The 19,387-nt window shown below is 40.9% G+C and overlaps 1 protein-coding gene across 3 annotated transcripts in view; it reads right to left on the bottom strand.

The window, feature by feature from the left end:
• The window catches only part of ADCY2 (adenylate cyclase 2), a 136,154-nt gene that overhangs the window by 91,163 nt on the left and 25,604 nt on the right, over positions 1-19,387 (bottom strand). For all 3 annotated transcript variants that reach the window (XM_079983482.1, XM_079983484.1, XM_079983483.1), the window contains one exon: positions 180-341. In XM_079983482.1, coding sequence (XP_079839608.1) covers positions 180-341 — 162 coding nt within the window. The remainder of the gene's footprint in view (positions 1-179; positions 342-19,387) is intronic.

Below are 19,387 nucleotides of genomic sequence, written 5' to 3'. Positions count from 1 at the left end.
CTAAGTTAGTTCTTGGTATGAGCTTTCGTGTGCATGCACACGAAAGCTCATACCAAGAACTAACTTAGTTGGTCTTTAAGGTGCTACTGGAAGGAATTTTTTTTGTTTTGACTATGGCAGACCAACACGGCTACCTATCTGTAAACAGCACATAATGACCCACATCACTGGAAACATACCTGCCAAACCAAGTGTTCCTTGATGATGTCTGTTGATGACAGCCAGATACTTAGCACAATGGTATGTGATGCAGAGGTGAAAACGCTGGCGATTATAGCATCCTGCATGTTGAAGGGCAACATGGTATAGACCACAAAAATGATGAATAAGAAAAATGACACCTGTGCAGAAAAGACAAAGACAATACTTGTCAAAAGTAATTCTAAAAATATTTCAAGTACATGTTATCTAAAATTACAAAAGAGCTATTTTAAGTATGCACAGGATTTCTTAAAAGGATTTTTTAATGTGATCAACAGATAAACTTACACGGCCTTATCACCATCAGCTTTTTTAAAAAGTCCTGTTTGTTTCAAAAGCAAATTGCTATAGGCTTTGGTTCAAGACCCATAAGCCCTCTCAGCCACACAAAACTAGCTGCACTGCTCAGCTGTGCATAAATTCAGGAACAGGTTTTAAAACAGGGATATGTTTGCCAGGTTTTCTGGCTTACATGTGTTTGGGGATTTGTTTTTACTGCAGTCTGCATAGTCTGCTGATGTGCTTTAAGTTTACAAATTTATTCAGGATTTTTTTGCAGTTGAGCCATAATACCTAATCTGTGTGAACAAGAGGCTCTGTGGTAAGTGGTCCTGCTACTTAAGACTATAAGCAATCCCTTGCTGAATCAAACAATGGTCAACAGAGTCCGACTTTCATTGCAAAACTCCCAGCAACCAATCTGCTTGTGGTCCATCACAATTTTTCCAGTGGTTCACCAATAGCCCACATTCTACTTTTAGTTTTAAAGGGATGTACATTGTTGAAGAAGTATGTGACATTTAGAAACACGGAATGTTGTACGATGCACCCATAATCATATACATATAAATTAAAACGTCAGCAACCAGTTTGCAAAGCTGGAATTAGTCACTGTAAGTTTAGAAGATTTAGCTTTGATGTCTCAAATATTTGACAAGCAAGAAATATGCAGCAAGAAAGACAATATCCTCTTCAAATATTGAATAGCCACCCAAAAATGTGGATATGAGATATGGGGAACATTATACTTTTCAATAAGAAATGCCACTGTGTGCTATAATTACCGTACTTTTCATCCCCAGCATTCAGCTTCATTTGGGGAGATTTGTTAATGAAAATGGGATTTCATATGTGAACTTTCTCTAACACCACGTCAAGTCTTAAAGAGAATGTAGAATATTTACTCCATCCTTCTGTTCCAGAATGAAAAACAAAACAAAAACACGTTTATTGGAATGCTGCCCCCTTCACACCATTGGGGGAAGGAGTAAGAAAATGATACTTTGCACATCGCCAATGGCCTATAATTATCCAGGTGGCATACTTATTCAGAATTAACACATTCTGCAGAATTAAAGGTGATTCACAAACAGCACTGGACAGAAATACATAGGATTTCTATTTCCATCTGTCTCAGACCGTGCTATATTAGAAGGCTGTGCAAATTCTAATGATTAAAATTCTAAATTTAGCCTAGAGTTTCTGGCTATCAGTGTCCAGCTTGTAATACGGGTATGGAGCAAAGCTCTCACCACAAGCTCAAGTGTTTTACAGTGCAATTTGATATATGTATGATCAGAAAAATCACCCCATTGGGTTCAACAGGACTCCGTTCCAGAGAAGAGTGTACATGTTTGCATTCTACTGGCCTAGGCCCTCTCAAACTAGAAGAGCCGTCTCCCTGCACCAACACCAGCCACGTGAAGCAGCCTGATCACTCCCTTCCATTGGTCGAGATATAGGACAGTTTATTTCCCATGGCAAACCTTGCTCTCTAGAATTCTTTGCTCCAGCATCTCCACTTACAAATCTGTTTGAGCACATTGAGGCACCATCTGAATCAGCATTATTTTAATTCAGCAGGCATATAGCCTGGCAGGCTGGTGTAGTATCCTATCTCCCTTGACTTACTGGCTTGATGATTAGGCAATGTTAAGTAGAGAACTGCCAGCCATTTAATTATTACCACTTTGGACCCACTCTTAGTCTCTTTATAAGTGAAACAGTCCCCCAGAACATGTTGAGTTGAAACCAACAATCACGGTTAGAGGGAGAATGCTGTTCTAAATATTTGGGATGATGCCCACTGGATTTTCCGTTTTAGAATTTCCAGAGCTACTCTCTTCAAGATTGCTAAAATCCCTTGGCCACATCTCCAGGGACAGAAAATGATGATGAGGGAACTAGTATCTGCTGTGAAGCAAGCTGCTTTTGCTATGTGGTGGTTCTCTGTGCTCAAGTGATATGGTTAAGTTGCACTGAAGTTTGGCCTTTGGAAATTCACTGTGGACGAGACAGGCCTTGGCATGTGCTTCACCACAGAGCCCTGTCTGCTGCTGCACTCCACTCTGAAGTTAGAGGACTACCGTAAAGTTAGTTGCAAATTGAGTTGTATTCGTGCAATCTCTCTCTCTCTCTCTCTCTCTCTCTCTCTCTCTCTCACACACACACACACACACACACCGTGTGTCTTGGTCATACTGATCCCCTGAAAAAACGATATTCCATTTCTCCCACCTTCATGGTTTCCCCCTTCATTTCCCCCTTTCTTTTGATAGGTGTTTCAATAAAACTTATTTTATCCACTTTCTTTTGGTTGGTAATTTAGAGGTGCCAGTATTCTCACCTTGATGGTTAGTAATAAAACTGCACAGCTGCTGTCTCCTGGAAAAAAATGTATTTGCTAAGTGCATTCTTCTATTACACAGATCAAGGACAGACCTGCCTAAATGGGGTTCCAGCATTCAATACAGATTGTGGGCAGGTGCTACTTCCCTATTATTGCTCCAACTGGCAATAATAGGTCACCTCATGAGTGGGGCTGTGTAACATGGGTGAAACTAAGAGCCTAACTAACTAACATTAGCTGATAATGGGATTGTTCCTTAGGATGTGGCACTGCCTCCTTATGGCATAGAAGACCAGCCAAATGGCAATTCATGAGCCCATGAGGGAAAGTGTACACTTGTCTGGCTTTTGTCTGCAATGACCGCTCCCCGCTTAAAATGGGGGGCGCCCTTTGCGTGGACGCGTGCAGCCCCTAGATCTGGAGCGGCCCCAACAGCATAGGCTTGGCTTTGCCTTCCCCCTGGTGGGATACCTGGAGGTCTCCGCCTACCTCAGTCAGTTGTCCAATCCCACCTGGGGGAAGTGTTGCCAAGGAGACCAGGCCAGGTAGGGGAGGGATTACCTGCCCACACAATAGAGGGAGGATCTTACCTGGGAATCCTCACTTGGCTCCAGAGCTTCTCCCACCCTACCCACCCTCAGTTAATGTCTTATTTTGCAGGTTAACTTTTCTTCACAGGTTTTGCAGGTTAATTTTGCTTCACAGGTATGCGGGCGCTGCTACGTTAAGGTCGCTGTTAAAGGGCCGGAAAGGAATTTCCCTGCATTGGCAGGTTTCGCCTTTCCCGTAGCAAAACGTCACAACTTTGGCGGTATCAGGCCTTGGGCAGAATCCTTTAGTCCATCTTCCTCTTTGCGGCGGCAATACCAGGGTTCCCCGTTAAAGGGGTTTCTGAAGGGAGGCTTTGGCCGTACGCCGAAAGGTCGTCATTGCTCTCCCCTGCAATGGCGGCGTTCTCTGCTTGAACATATGTTCTCCAGAGCCGGCCCATCCCCCCCCCCCACACACACTGGATAACCCTGATGCTCCCTAGGTCCCCGGCTGGGGACTGGGGAGGGAGAACGCCCAATGCCTGAGCCAAGGTCTACCCACATTTGAAATTTAATAAAGTTGTGGCCAATTTAATCCCATAGCACGTTGTCTTGAGTCGTTATTCCACATGAACGGGGGGAACGCGCGGAATCTGGGGACTCCGCCTGTCCACGCAAATGTATAGCTTGCTTTATTGAAGTCTTGTTTGCCTTTTGTTCATTTATTAAAATGCTGATTGCTGTAAATGTGTTTAGAATTTTAAATACATAGTAAATATTTTTATTTTCAAACCTGCTAGAACAATACGTTATGGGAGGAGGAGTGCTCAGCAAAGAGGCTCTGTACGTTCTTTCAGAGTGAAGGTTCAGGGGAGTAAGCAAGAAATTGGGACTGCCTGTAATTCCAATAGAGGCCCCTGGTGTGGAATAAAGGCAAATCTAAGATCCGGACAGGCAGTCTGCTTACAAAAAGGATCTTATTGTATTATTTTTTTAAAATAATATTTATTAACATTTTAAAAACTGCAAAAGAAAGACAAAGGATTAAACAAAGCAAAACAATACAATACAAAAACCAAAAACCACACAACATGAACCCCCAAACATTAAATTAACAAAACCAAACAAACACAAATTAAAAAACATCTAATAAGTTCAATATCTTAACTTTCATTTACTTGTTTCATCGACCTCCTCGCACCTCCCTTTTTGTATTCCACGTTAATTAACTATTTCAGCAATTCCTTTCCATCTTCCTCTGTTTTCTGTCCTGTAATTTATCTTAACATATTCTAACCTTATTTTTCCCTTTAATATATAATTGTCTCAACATATTTTAACTTTATTTTCCCTTTAATACTCTAATATTCTATTTGTACCTAATTCCTTGTAACATTTCTACTAAAGCCATATAGCTCCTTTCCAACATTTTTCTAAAACTCATTAATTTTACAATATTTTTATAAATAGTCTTTAAACTTTTTCCAATCTTCTTCCACCGACTCTTCTCCCTGGTCCCGGATTCTGCCAGTCATATACGCCAATTCCCTATAGTCCGTCAACCTGGTGATCTTCTGTCCAATGCTCTTAACTCTTTTCCAAGTCCCTTCTGCGAGTCTTCTTCATATTTATACATGAACTTTACTTTGTCTTCCACTGATCTTATTTTCATTTTCCTTCCTTTGAGGCTATAGAGTAGATCTCGGGGAAACTCCCACCTAAAGATGATTTTATTCCTTCTCGACAGGGCAACCAAATCTCCGTAGTTGGATCTAAGATCCGAAAGGTATTTCAGGACATCTTTCAGAATTTCCACTCTTGACTGTTGTTCTTCTAAGTTCCTCTGGTAGTTCCAACAGTCTCTTATTTTGTTCTTCTCTTTTTTCCCTCCACTTCCAAGTCCGAGAGCCCTCACAGTTTTAATCTCTTCTTGACCCAAGTCCCGGTCCTAAAAGTCATCAAATTCCTGTGTAAGAAAATCTATCAAACTTTCCTTCTCCAGTTCAGGTAGGGCTCTGATCCTCGAAATCTGATTTTCTTTAAATTCAATAATAGCAGGCATCAACTTATGGTCATCAAGTTGCATCTGTAAGGCTGGGATTTGTCCCAAATTGTCAATTTTGGTGTTACCAGATCCACCTTTTTGTAGAGCTGTTCCAGTGAGTCACTTATCTTACATAATACAACCACTAAGGCCTCTTCTGTCAACATTCTTGACCGATTCAAGGTCCCCAGAATCTCACAGGTTCTTATCTTGCAGCTGGAAATCCCCCAGCTCAACTCTTTTGACAGTTTCAAAAGCTTCCTCTAGAGGGAAACAGTTCCTCTAGAGGGAAACAGTTTCTATTTATATTAGTCCTTTTAAACTCAATTCAAACAATAAAGTTAGTTTCAATTTTCTGTTACTTTTACTCCTTTTTAAACGCAGACGGAGACCATGGAAACAATGTATTCCTCTTATTTGACTGTCAGTGAACGTTCTAATCACGGTCAGCCCTGTTGGCAGCCCGTTTCCAGGATCGGAGTGACGGAGTCCTGCCGTCAGTAGATGGTGCTTAGCATAGAAAAAAGACACAATGAGGCAGCGAGTATTTTCATGGATGGTAAAAGCAGCTCCTTCGGCTACTCTCCTCCGATTTTATTATCCTTTGTTCCCCTCTCTGCCTGCATGGCCGGTCTGCCAGTGTCTCACGTTACCTCATCCGGTCAAGGCTTTTATTGCACCCATCACCATATAAGGAAACACTGCCCAGAGGAAACACAGCTCCATTTAAGGTCAATACATCCTAATACATTGTAAGGCACAGAGTGCTGGTCAGCCGAGGTCAGGGGGCACCCTGCGGTATTTACAAGCCTCTGCCTTGGCTTTATGACTCCCACATGGGAGCGGTGGTATATTAACTCTCTCCTGCAGGTATACTGAATCCAAAACTCCCCCCCCCCTCTTCTCCTGCCACCAAGGGGGGTTTAGTATTTTTACTGATGGAAATTTAGTCCTTTAAGATAGGCTTTCCGAGACTTCAGCTTGCATCCTCATTGCTTCAATCTATTTACAAAAGGGGAAGGTGGACTTCCTGTTTTAGACCTCCCCATTTCGGCACCAAATCAAGACGTTTAAAAATCCAATTCTCCGCTCTACTCACGGGTAGTTACTTTAAGATCAAATTGTCCACAGGAAAAAGTCAGCGCTCTCCGGCAACAGCTATGCGGCTTCGCTCCGTGGAAGAAGCAGTCAATTTGAAGCACCGCGCCGCTCACCCCATGTCGCTCCGGATCCCCGAAACCGGGTTTCCCCATGAGAAGGGGAGGCGCAAAAGGTGCCAGCCGAATCCCACGTTCACAGGCTTCACCCGCCTGTGATTTCTAGTGGGTCTCCGCCTTCGCCGTGGCGGCCAGACCCGGATTCCTACGAAGCAAATTCCTCCCGATCAGAGGAATTCCGCCATTACCGGAGGCGCTAACCCGGAAGACCCCCCCAAAAAGGATCTTATTGTAGAACTGAGGAGGTTTGGCAGCTGCTTTTGCTGCTAATGGAAATGGGAACAGCAGAAAGTTTTATAGCAAGAACTCCTCTTCTTGTTGCTTCTGTTTTTATTTTTATTTTTTTAAATATATTTATTAAAGTTTTACAAAATAGAAACAACACATAATAATGACAAAAATAAAAAAGAACAACAAAATTACACACAAAACAAAATAGAAGAGTACATAAAAAATAAAATTACAAAGAAAAAAATAAAAACTCCGTCTTTTAAGTCCAAACTTAAATTACCTTCTTTCCTGACTTCCTCACGCCTCCCTTTTTTGTGTTCCTCCTTACCTAATCAGATACAGCAAATCCTTGCCCTCTTTCAAAACTCATTTCTAATTATTAAAATCGTTCTATTATGTCTTCGATCTTTCCTCTTAATATTTTAAATACCTTTAGCATATTATTCACTTTTGACATAATATAACTTTAGTCTTTCACCCTTTTTCTATAACATTTTTGCATATTTTACCAAACTGTATCACTAATGCCATAATATTTTCATATCCAACATCATTTTAGCATTCGTACACTTTACAGTGTTTCTGCAGATAGTCCTTAAGCTTCTTCCAGTCCTCTTCCACCACTTCTTCTCCCAGGTCTCGGATTCTGCCAGTCATTTCTGCCATCTCCATATAGTCTATTACTTTCATCTGCCATTCTTCCAGGGTGGGCAAATCTTGTGTCTTCCAGTACTTTGCGATGAGTATCCTTGCTGCTGTTGTTGCGTACATAAAAAACCTTCTATCTTTCTTTAACACCAATTGGCCGACTATGCCCAGGAGAAAGGCCTCTGGTTTCTTAAGGAAGGTATATTTAAATACCTTTTCCAGTTCATTATATATCATCTCCCAGAAAGCCTTAATCTTTGGGCACGTCCACCAGAGGTGAAAGAATGTACCCTCAGTTTCTTTACATTTCCAGCATTTGTTATCAGGCAGGTGATAAATCTTAGCAAGCTTGACTGGGGTCATGTACCACCTATAAATCATTTTCATAATATTCTCTCTTAAGGCATTACATGCCGTAAATTTCATACCGGTGGTCCACAACTTTTCCCAGTCAGCAAACATAATGTTATGACCAATATCCTGTGCCCATTTAATCATAGCTGATTTAACTGTTTCATCCTGTGTATTCCATTTCAACAGCAAATTATACATTCTTGATAAAATCTTAGTTTTAGGTTCTAACAGTTCTGTTTCCAATTTTGATTTTTCCACCTGGAAGCCCATTTTTTTATCCAAATTATAGGCCTCTCTTATTTGATAATAATGCAGCCAATCTCGCACTTTATATCTTAATTTCTCAAAACTCTGCAATTTCAATTTGTCTCCTTCTTGTTCTAATATCTCCCAATATTTTGGCCAATTGGCCTCCATATTGAGTCTTTTCAGAGCCTTTCCTTCCATGGGTGACAACCACCTTGGGGTCTTATTTTCCAATAAATCTTTGTATCTTATCCAGACATTAAATAATGCTCTCCTGACAATATGGTGTTTAAAAGTTTTGTGCACTTTAACCTTGTCGTACCACAAATATGCATGCCATCCAAAAGCATTGTTAAAACCTTCCAAATCCAGGATATCAGTGTTTTCAAGAAGCAGCCAATCCTTCAACCAGCAGAATGCTGCTGATTCATAGTAAAGTTTAAAGTCTGGCAGGGCAAACCCCCCTCTTTCCTTCATGTCAGTTAATATTTTGAATTTTATTCTCGGCTTTTTGCCCTGCCAGACAAATCTAGAGATATCTCTCTGCCACTTCTTGAAACAATCCATCTTGTCCACAATCTGCAAAGCTTGGAACAAAAATAACATTTTTGGCAATACATTCATCTTTATAGCTGCAATTCGACCCAACAAGGAAAGCTTCAATTTAGACCATATTTCTAAATCTTTTTTAACTTCTAACCAACATTTCTCATAATTGTCTTTAAATAGATTCAAGTTTTTAGCTGTCATATTGATCCCCAAATATTTCACTTTCTTAGCTAGGGTCAAACCAGTCTCATTCTGAAACCTTTCTTTTTCCATTGGTGTTAAATTTTCCCCTAAAACCTTAGTTTTTAACTTGTTCAATTTAAATCCTGCCACATGACCAAACTCTTGAATCAGTTCTAATACCCTTTTCGTACTAGATTCTGGCTCCTGTAGTGTCAAAACTAGGTCATCTGCAAAAGCCTTCAATTTATATTGTTTAGCTCCGACCTGAATTCCTTTAATCAAACGGTCCCTTCTAATCATATTCAACAGCACCTCCAGGACCGAAATAAATAATAATGGAGAGATAGGGCAACCCTGTCGTGTTCCTTTTTCTATCTTAAATTCTTCAGTCACCACATTGTTGACTATCAATTTAGCTTTTTGTTCTGAATAGATTGCACTTATACCATTTTCAAATCCTTGCCCCACCCCCATTCCCTTGAGATTTTTCTTCATAAAATTCCAAGAAATATTATCAAAGGCCTTCTCCGCATCAATAAAAATTAAAACTGCTTTTGTGTTAATATTCACTTGTAATAACTCCAAGATATCAATTATATTCCTTGTATTGTCAAACAAGTGTCTACCTGGGAGAAAGCCTGCCTGATCCTTATGTATCTCTTCAACTAATACTTTTTTTAATCTATTAGCTAAAATGTCAGCAAAAATTTTGTAATCCACATTTAAAAGGGATATGGGACGGTAGTTCTTGAGTTGTGTCTTTTCAGATTCAGATTTCGGTATAAGTGTGATGAAAGCTTCTTTCCACGACTCCGGCGCCTTCTTCCCCTCCATGATTTCATTACAAACCTCCTTTAGTGGTTGGATTAAGTAATCTTTCAAAGTTTTATAATACTTGGAGGTTAGCCCATCCGGCCCTGGAGACTTGCCCAGTTGCATATTCTGAATGGCACCTTCAATCTCCTGTTCTGTAATTGCATAGTTCAACATTATCTTGTTTTCTTGAGATATTTTTTGTAATCCATTAGATCTTAAAAATTGGTCTATATCAGTCTCTTTCTGTGGCCCTTGTGTGTAAAGTTGTTTGAAGTATCTCTGGAAACACCTAATGTCCACAGGATTCTGAATATTTTTCCCTTCTATCTCGAGATTTGTAATGGTATTTAACTTCTGTCTTTTTTTCAGCTGCCAAGCTAGCAGTTTTCCACATTTATTAGCCGATTCAAATGTCTTTTGCCTCATCTGTTTTATTTTCCATTCTACTTCTTGATTTATCAATTTCATATATTGTACTTGATATAACTTAATTTCTCTCAGAATCTCCTGTGAATTTGGTTTCGACCTTAGTTTCTTCTCTCCTTCTTTTATTCTTTCCAAAATTTTATCTTTTTTTTCGTTTTGAGTCCTCTTTTTAATTGCATTCTGTTGAATTAAAAACCCTCTCATAACCGCTTTACTTGCGTCCCAGATTACTCTTTTTTCCACCGTAGTTCTCAAGTTTACTTCAAAATAGTCTCTCAATGTCTTTTGGGCCTTCTTGATAATCTCTTGATCTCTTAATAAGGTGTCATTCATCTTCCATCTGAAGGAACCGGTTGGTGTTAGTTTCATTTCCATCTTTACAGCATTATGGTCGGAGCAAGTTTTGGGGCAGATTTCCACCTTTTTTATCTTAGGTGCCAGTGCTCTAGTTGTCCATATTTGGTCAATTCTAGTCCATGTCAATTTGGCTTCAGAAAAGAATGTGCCTTCTCTTTCTAGGGGATTTTTGGTTCTCCATATGTCACTTAAATCCATATTGTCAGTCAGTTCAAAAAAAGTTTTTGGTAGTCTGCCTTCTTTAGTTACAGTCTGTTTCTGTGCCTTATCCATGTTCATAGATACCACTCCATTCATATCTCCCATCATAATGATGCTGTTATAGTCCATATAGTCCAGCATTATCTCATGCAACTTCTTATAAAACTCTGCTTTCCCATCATTAGGTGCATAAATTCCTAAAATCAAAAATTTTTCTCCTTGAGCTTGGATTTCAATTGCCAAGATTCTGCCTTGCTCATCTTTAAAAAGAATTTTTGGTGATAGGCTTTCTTTTGCATAAATGACCACTCCTCTCTTTTTAACCTTGTCCGATGCAATAAACTCTTGGCCCAGTCTTTTGTTGATCAATACTTTTCTATGTAGCCTAATCACATGTGTTTCCTGTAAGCAAATTACATCCAATTGTTCCTTTTTTAATAAATGGAATACTTTCTTCCTCTTCTCCGGGGAATTTAGACCATGAATGTTCCAGCTCAACAGTTGCAGAGACATGATGTAGTAGTTCTATTTCCCTCCTACTGCTCCCAAAAGTTCTTCCTCTTTTGACAGTGGTATCTCTTTCCCTGATTTGTCAGATCCCAAAGGTATTAGGCCCAATGGTCCAGATCCTAAGGCTCTTAGTTCTTCCTCAACTCCTTTTTGAAAGTCTCCTCCATAATCACTCAAAAAAATTTCCTTGTCTTCAACTGATCTTATTTTAACTTTTTTCCCTCTGAAAGTAAAGGACAGCCCCTGGGGGAATTCCCATCTGAAAACAATTCTATTGCTTCTCAGTAGGGCCACTAAATCTCCATAATTAGCTCTAAGTTCAAGCAAATGTTTCGGGATATCTTTGTAAATTTCCACTCTTGCATCTCCGATCTCCAAAGTCTTCTGAAAGTGCACGTTTAATATCTTGTCTCTCTCCTCCTTTGTTCTGAGGGAGATCAAACAGTCTCTCGACCTAGTTTTCCTCCCTCCCTTTCCAAGTCTGAACGCACTTATTATTTTAAAGTCCTTGTCCTCCTTCAGATGCCAGAATTCTTTAAATTCCTTTGTAAGGTAGTCACTTAAATTCTCTTTATCAAGTTCTGGTACTGCCCTGATCCTCAAATTGTTCTCTTTATTTTTCAATTCTATCATAGACAGAAGTGCCTGGTGTTCACCAATCTGTTTACGCATCGGCTTTATTTCTGTCTCCACAGCTTCAACTTTCTCCTTAGCCTCCTCTGCTGTTTTCCGATTGGACGCAGTTTCCTCCAATAATTTTCCAATAGATTGTGCATTAGAATTAACTTGCTGGGTCAAATTATTAATACTAGCAGTATTTTGGTCAATTTTATTCGATTGTTCAGTTACTTGCTTACTTAGGCCTTCCAATTTTTCATAAATCTTATTTAAAACCGAAGTAAAGTTCTCTCCTGCTGCCATTCCTTTAGACCTAAATTGGTCTGTATCTTCCTCCTGTGCCACAGGGAGACTAGGAACAGATGATCTGCATTGGTGTGAGGTTATGCTTGGCTGTTGTGTTTTGGTTTTAGATGATCTTGTTGTTCTACCAGTCATCCCACTTCTGTCTATGAGTCAAGGTCAGTCCCACGGTTAGCTCTTCCCGTGGGAAATCCTCAGAATCAAGAATGGAAAATTCCCCCAGTAAGTGCACAGTCTCTATAATGCTCTAGAGGGACACTGTATCCGTCTTTAAGGTTACAATTTTACAAATCTTTCCCCAGTTTCCAAAGTGCCCCTTAAAAGTTAATAACAGTTGCAAAACAATTACAAAACGTAGGAGAAGCCTTCAAAATTCTTCTCTTTTCTGCAGAGCTGCATGCGGTAACAATGTCTATCAGTCATGCGAGTTTCAATGTAACAGTTCAAACAGCCTGACAGTTTTGACAGCCTGGCAGCCCGTTACCGGGAGTTCACTAATTTCACTTTTTTAAAGTCCATAAAAGAAAGAGAGACACTCCAAATATCTTCTTCCCCCCTCTCTTTACTTGGGGGGGGGATTTCTTCTCTTTTGATGTTCAAATTTAAACTTTTGTGATACCTTCTCCAAGGCATTAATATTGAAAGTCTTTGCTTTGATCTCTTAAACAAAGCCGGAAGACGGACTTCCTGGTTGCGCCTTCCCGGTTCAGTGTCAAATTCAAGCTTTAATTTTCTTTTAATATTAAGTCCAATAAACTTCACCTACTCACGGGTAGTTGTTTAGCAGCCGAATGGTCCCAGAAAAAAGGTCAGCGCTCTCCGGCAACAGCTTTGCGGCTTCACCCCACGGAAAGAGCAATCGATTCACAGCACCACACCAACCCCGTTTCGCTCCGGGGCCCCTTGCGAGGTCCCTTCACCGATTCGGGGGGTGCTAACGGTGCCCGCTGAGTCCCACGGTCGCAGGCTTCTTCTGTCTGCGATTTTTTCACGAGGGTCTCCGCTTTTGTTGCTTCTGTTTTTAGATAGGTTGCAGAGCAGCTGGCCACATTTGGATACAAATGGATGGCTGACCAGGTTTGATCCAAACCCAAAAGGTTAAAAGCTAGATGCGTTTCAGGGCTACAGACAAATATGATGGTGATTTTTGTCCCAATAGCAAGCATCATACCGCATTTTACAATTTTTTAAAAGCTATGGGAGACAGTTTGAAAATCAAGCCGCATGGCCTCCAAATAAGTGTATGGTAGCTGCAACAAAGGCATGATAAGAGAAATAAACCAGAACAGCAATACAAATGACTGCCACTCCTGTGAATTCTATAAACGAACAGGACAAATAGAACTATAAAAGGTATGGCTGGAAGAGCCCATGGAGAAAACATGAACAGGAAAATGCTATTGGCTGTCCAACTGATTATTCACCAGGGAGTATTCACCAATTCTCCGGATAATATTTCGACACCAATTAATTTCAGCTCTGCAAACAGACATCAGAACAATGCTGTGGCTTTCCAAGAGATTGTGCAGCGTACAAGACTTCACTAAAGGATATAATTACATGTCACATATATACACATACATATACACCTGCAAACAGATTAAATGAAGGCAGTCTTGGAAAAGGGTTTTAGAAGTGGTGCACAGCTATGTGTTTGGCATGTGTGTGCGTGTGCGTGTGCGTGCACCTAACTTTTTCCCTATCCACTCCAAACCACCAGCACCCAAGCCATCCCCCACATAGGGTACCAAATGTGCATTTGCCATTCAGTAGACCTATTTGGAGTCTCCAAGTGAAGAACTTTGGGGCAAGTAGGAGCAGAAATAATGGGCAGAAATGGCAGGGAGCTCCTCATCCCCCCCCCCCACAGCTCTCTCCGTGCTCCTATCACCAGCCTCACAGTGCTGTCAGGATTGTGCTTGGAGAGGCAGGTTCTGATGCAGGAGGAGGGATCTCCCCTCCCTGACTCAATGCCAGCTGCTTCAGAAGGAGGTGCTGGGATGCCGGCACTCCCCCCCACCCCAGCTGCCTTCCTATTGAGTGCAAAGCCTCAGTGTAGCCTAAGGAGGGTTTGTGGAAGCAGAAGTGGGAGGCGGAAAAGGAGGAGGCGGCAACCAAACAGAAGCCAGAACTGGAGAATGCAGTCCTGTCACCAGAACAGGGCACTGCCTTCGCAGAATGGAGCAGACCCACCTATCCCGACTGAATGTGTGTTTGTGCGTGCATGCACACGCACCATCTCAACATTCCTGCAAGGTGAGCAAGTCTTCTGAGCTAGCGCATCCCACTTCATATATAAAAGCTTGTTGGACAGGATGTGGAAACTTGTTGGGAGATCTATGTCATTTCTGTCCTGTTCTTAACTTCTCGCTCTGCTCTGGAATACCTGAACCATGACTCCTGAGCCCTGTGTCTGCTGCTGAATTTGTACCATTACTTGCTTAAATAACAACTGAATTCCTATTTCATATTTTTGCTTGCATCATTTGAGGCAGGTTAGTCCCCGCCCTCAAATGCTGCTTTTCCCTATTCAAGATTTTCAGAGGCTTTAGAAGCATAAGATAAGGATGCAGGAGTGTTTGTAAACTACAGGTCTCCCAAAGTGATATCAACTGACAACAAAATATTTTAAGGTGGAAAGAAGTGGATTGCAAAAGAGGATGAGAAGAGATAGAAAATGACCCTGTAATACAGTACATCTCTAATTTATTTATTTTAAAGTGTCTTTCCCTTCTCACTGACAGTTTTGGCCATAAAATATTGTGTTGTCTGTTGCTCAGAGACTGAGATAACTTAATTCTGAAATTTAAACTGTTTTCAATGCATCAAGCAGACAGTAAAGAAAAGCAGCCTGGACCAAGATATTTTACAGAAATGTTATTTCACTGGTGCTGTTGCCCAACTGACACACACACTTGCCTGCTCTTTACATCAGCGAGTCAGATTAACCCAAATGATTAGGCAGATGTTAGAGATCTGGGTTTTAAAACAAAAATTATGAGATGTACCCGATTTCCTCCTTCAAAAGGGCCAGCTTTCAGCACCAGCAAAACAACAACTGCTTCCCCCCTTCTCCCAGGCAGCAGGGTACTGCCACTGCCAAAAATAGCACATGAAATAGGAATGTATTTGGTTTCATATGCTACACAGAAACAGGTAGAACATCTTGGTGTGGAAAGATTAACTGGTCTGCTTTGAAGCTCTCTGTGAACTACTGGGCCACTGCCTTCTTACGGGAACTCAATGTGGAGTAAACACGAATAGAATCAGAAGTACTAGCTCTCATTGATGTCTGCATGAAATGTAGAGCTACTAAATAAAGCTGCCACCTTTGTTTCTTCAGTGTAGCATGCCTAGCTACCACCCAATATATTTTTATCCCATAACCCTCAGCCCTAACCTGGCAAATAGCCAAAGTGGGGGCCTCCCTATGTTTTGAACTGCAGGTCCCCTCACCTCTGACCACTGGCCCAACTGGCAGGGGCTGATAGGGGTTATAGTCCAAAATATTATTTGTTTATTAAATTTATATGCTACCCTCCATCCGTAGATAGAAACACATTATAAAAACACCAAATACATAAACAACAAAATAAAATTAACTCCCTCCTCCCACAAACAGATTTTAAAGGGGTACATTTTGTTTATTAAATTTGCAGCGCCCCATGTTTGCTACTGCTCACCTAACCTAATTAAGGCTAAAACCCTATGCACAATTAACTGGGAGTAGGTCCTACTGAAATTCCAAGTATAGGTACATAGGATTGCACTGTCTGAATAATACCTCTTCCATCCCATTTTAAAGACTATTACTTACTGCAGCTTGGCTTTTCTTAGTCCCAAACAATACCCTCTAACCTGCTGTCTTTTTTGTTGTTGTTAAACATCCAGTTAAAGGAGAGTTCTGGGAAATTCATAGCACTAAAAAATAATACCACTAAAAAAAAGGTATTATGCTACTGCTTCTGTTTAAATAATAATTTAAGGAAACCCTCCCAGATCTCATGAAGACTTCAAGCCCTTTGCTCCTCCAAAGGCAGGGAGGCAGTGAGAGTAAGCAAAGGTTGCTTTGCCATCCCATAAAAAAGTTGCAGTCACACCCTGCTCAGGGCCAGCCCAAGACATTTTGCTGCCTGAGGCAAAGGACAAGATGGGTAGCTGACTCTTACTCCAACACTGGCAATGTGACAGCATCCTCCACTGCATTTGAGAACAACAGATAGCTTAGGGGGCACAAGACAGGCCACATGGCACGGATTGCTCTGTTCTCTGCCACCCAACATTGTCCCACTCTGCAAGGTAACACTACTCCACTTTTTGTAAAAACCAATATTTTCTTCAATGCTGAAATCCAGATATCACAAGTTCATTTTCTTTTTCATGCAAAAAGTCTATAAGGGGTTTCCAATCTTCTATAAATATCAAGAATGATTTTTCACTACTTAAACACATTCACTTTGCCATCTCAGCCAAATCCATTAACTTTAGCCACCATTCCTCCAAGGCAGATAATGTATCTTTCCATCTTTGTGCATATAAAATCCAATGTGATGATATACTGAAATAATGTTCTATGGTTCTTTTCTAACTGTATATCCTTTATTTCTAATAGGAAAAGTTCTGGCTTCTGTTGAATGTTAACCTATCCCCAGCTCCCCATTCTGTTTCTTCAGTCTCATCCATTTGCTTGAATTTTTCCATAGTCTCTTGTTTTTTGTACCAAATCAAGTCAAAATCTTTCTAATTAAAGGTAAAATCACTCCGTCCAGTATGTCCAATTTTTGCTGCTTAATTTTATTTGTTATAAAGGAGTAGTCTTTTGTTTTATGGAGTATCCTCAGTGGAATTTCTTTCAGTATACAGTTGTACCTTGGAGGTTGAATGTAATAATAATAATAATAATAATAATAATAATTTTTTATACCCCGCTCATCTGGCTGGGCTTCCCCAGCCACTCTGGGCGGCATTCAACAAAATATTAAAATACAGTAATGCATCAAACATTAAAAGCTTCCCTAAACAGGGCTGCCTTCGGATGTCTCCTAAAAGTCTGGTAGTTGTTGTTCTTTTTGACATCTGGCAGGCTTTCTTTATGGCGTATTTTTATTGCATGTGGACACTTGATAATTAATTTTCTACTTGTAAAAAACATATTAGGCATTTTGGTGTTATACAAATTAAATAATAATTGTTTTTCTTCTTCCTTCCTTCCTTCCTTCCTTCCTTCCTTCCTTCCTTTCTTCCCATTGTTGGAATGTTTTGTTAATCTTGTTACATAAAATGAAGCAATAAATAAATAAATAAGCCATTGTAGCTGTGGTGAAGTGGCCATGAGGAACCAGCCCCCTCTCACTTCCACCACCTCCAGAGCCTGCTGTTGCATAACAATCTGAAGACCAGGTTAAATCAGGATGGAGAGCAATAGGACTGATCCACTGTGCCAGCAAGACCTGGGCCTGCTCCTTGGTTTGTCTGCTTTGCCTTGTCCTAACCCACATTGCTGGTTTTGATATTTCAACCTTCTTATTGGGATGCTTGCAGAATTCAGAACCTCCACAATGAACAGACCTGACCCACACACCTCCCAGACTACTGTGCAGACTAGAACACAGATATCCTACAGATTGTGGAGTTTTGCAAAATACTGCAATGTAATTCTCAGCTCAAAGCTTGCACCAAGCTACACAGGAATGCATACATTTAGGACAATTTAGGAATTAGAATAAGAAAATATGTAATATTTAAATATTTATTATTTTTGTTTCAATTTTTAAAGCAAAAATCCCATTGATATTGTAATGGTTATAACGGTTACTTGTGCGTAAGTTGCCGTTACTTTCGGCTAGATTGCCTGGCTAACCATGCCTCGGCTGACAGCCCTTCACTCCGTGGCCGTTCAGTCGCTTGCAGAATCCGTCAGTGGGCGTTTCTTGAACCTCTTCCAGCATAGAAGTTGTTTGACGCCAAGTCTCCGCCTACTCTCCCTGCGCGGGACTCTTCTGTGCAAGGAAGGAGTAGGCAGAGGTGTGCCCATGCTCTCTCCACTAGTTTCGGGCGAAGAGTCTTGGAGACCCCTCTCCGAATCCTCCATCTCCCTCCCTTCTCTGCTGGTGTTGCGCTGAATTCCTTCCCCTCTGCTGGTCCCCTCTCCTGCATCGCTCGGGAGCCTTGCCCCCACCTCTCGCTCCAATGTCAGTTCCCTGACAGATATGAAAACAGGAGGCAAATGGAATTATGAAAGGAACGCATGTGCAAATGACACTGACTGGAATTTGACCTCTCTCGCTGCCTGCCTTCAGATTTGGAAACACTTTCCCTCATCCATTATCAAGGGAGCTCTCTTAGCCCTAAAAAGCTTGCCTCATCGGGCTCAGTTGACAACTGGCTCCAGAACTTTCATTCTTGAGCCAATTGCTTCCAACTCTGGACTGTGAGACTCCACTGTTACCCTGTTGCTTCAAGGTTATCCCCGCTGCTCTCACACTGGCCACCTTGAGATCTTTTCCTAAAAAAGATTTATGGAAAATTAATGTTAGCTATGCAAAAGGGTTGACCTGAGCTTCTGGAACCATGATTTCCATACCTGGCGCAGAAGTCACAGCAAAAAGCATTAATGAAAATTTTGACCTGCCACTTCATTATTTCTTCACTAATTTTTCCAAGCAGCTTAGATTAAAATGGTTCCATGACAAAATGTGCTGGCTATGTGACAAAAGCATAAAGAGGAGCAGTCAATAAATGCCACTTCTTCGTATACTTTTATTGTGGTCTGAAGACTTCATAGTCTTCTCCTAAGACAGCCACAAAAGCTATCAAAAACTGCAATAGCTTTGGCTCCTCAGTTTTCAACTTTATCCGGACTGTTCAGATTAATGAGGATGTGCATTAATCCAACACCTAGAGGAAAATGACACCTAGCAGCAATTTCTGGCACAAAGCAGTATCCTAAGCAAGGTATTATGCTCATATTGAAAACAACTGAAGGTGATTGCTGCAAGCTACAGCCTTCAAGCTATGTTTCATTTTCGAGAACAACTCCAAGCAGATTGACAAGCTATGAGTAGCGTCTCTTAGACACTGAGTCTAGCTGAAGAACAACAAGCAGCTCCAAGGTTGATCAAAACTACCATACTTTTCCGTGTACAACACAGCCCCTATTTTGGGGGACTCAAACTTAACAGAAAGGGGGGGAGATTCCCTGAAGTTGTTGCGCTTTTTGGGGGGAGGATTACCTGCAGTTGTTGAGCTTTTTAGGGGGGATGCCAAGAGTTGCCCACCTGCTCTACCCATGTATAAGACGACCCCTAATTTTGAAAATGATTTT

The sequence above is a fragment of the Podarcis cretensis genome (assembly GCF_951804945.1).
Source record: "Podarcis cretensis genome assembly, chromosome: 7".
In the NCBI taxonomy this organism is placed as follows: Eukaryota; Metazoa; Chordata; class Lepidosauria; order Squamata; family Lacertidae; genus Podarcis; species Podarcis cretensis.
This window is presented reverse-complemented; position numbering and strand designations above follow the sequence as displayed.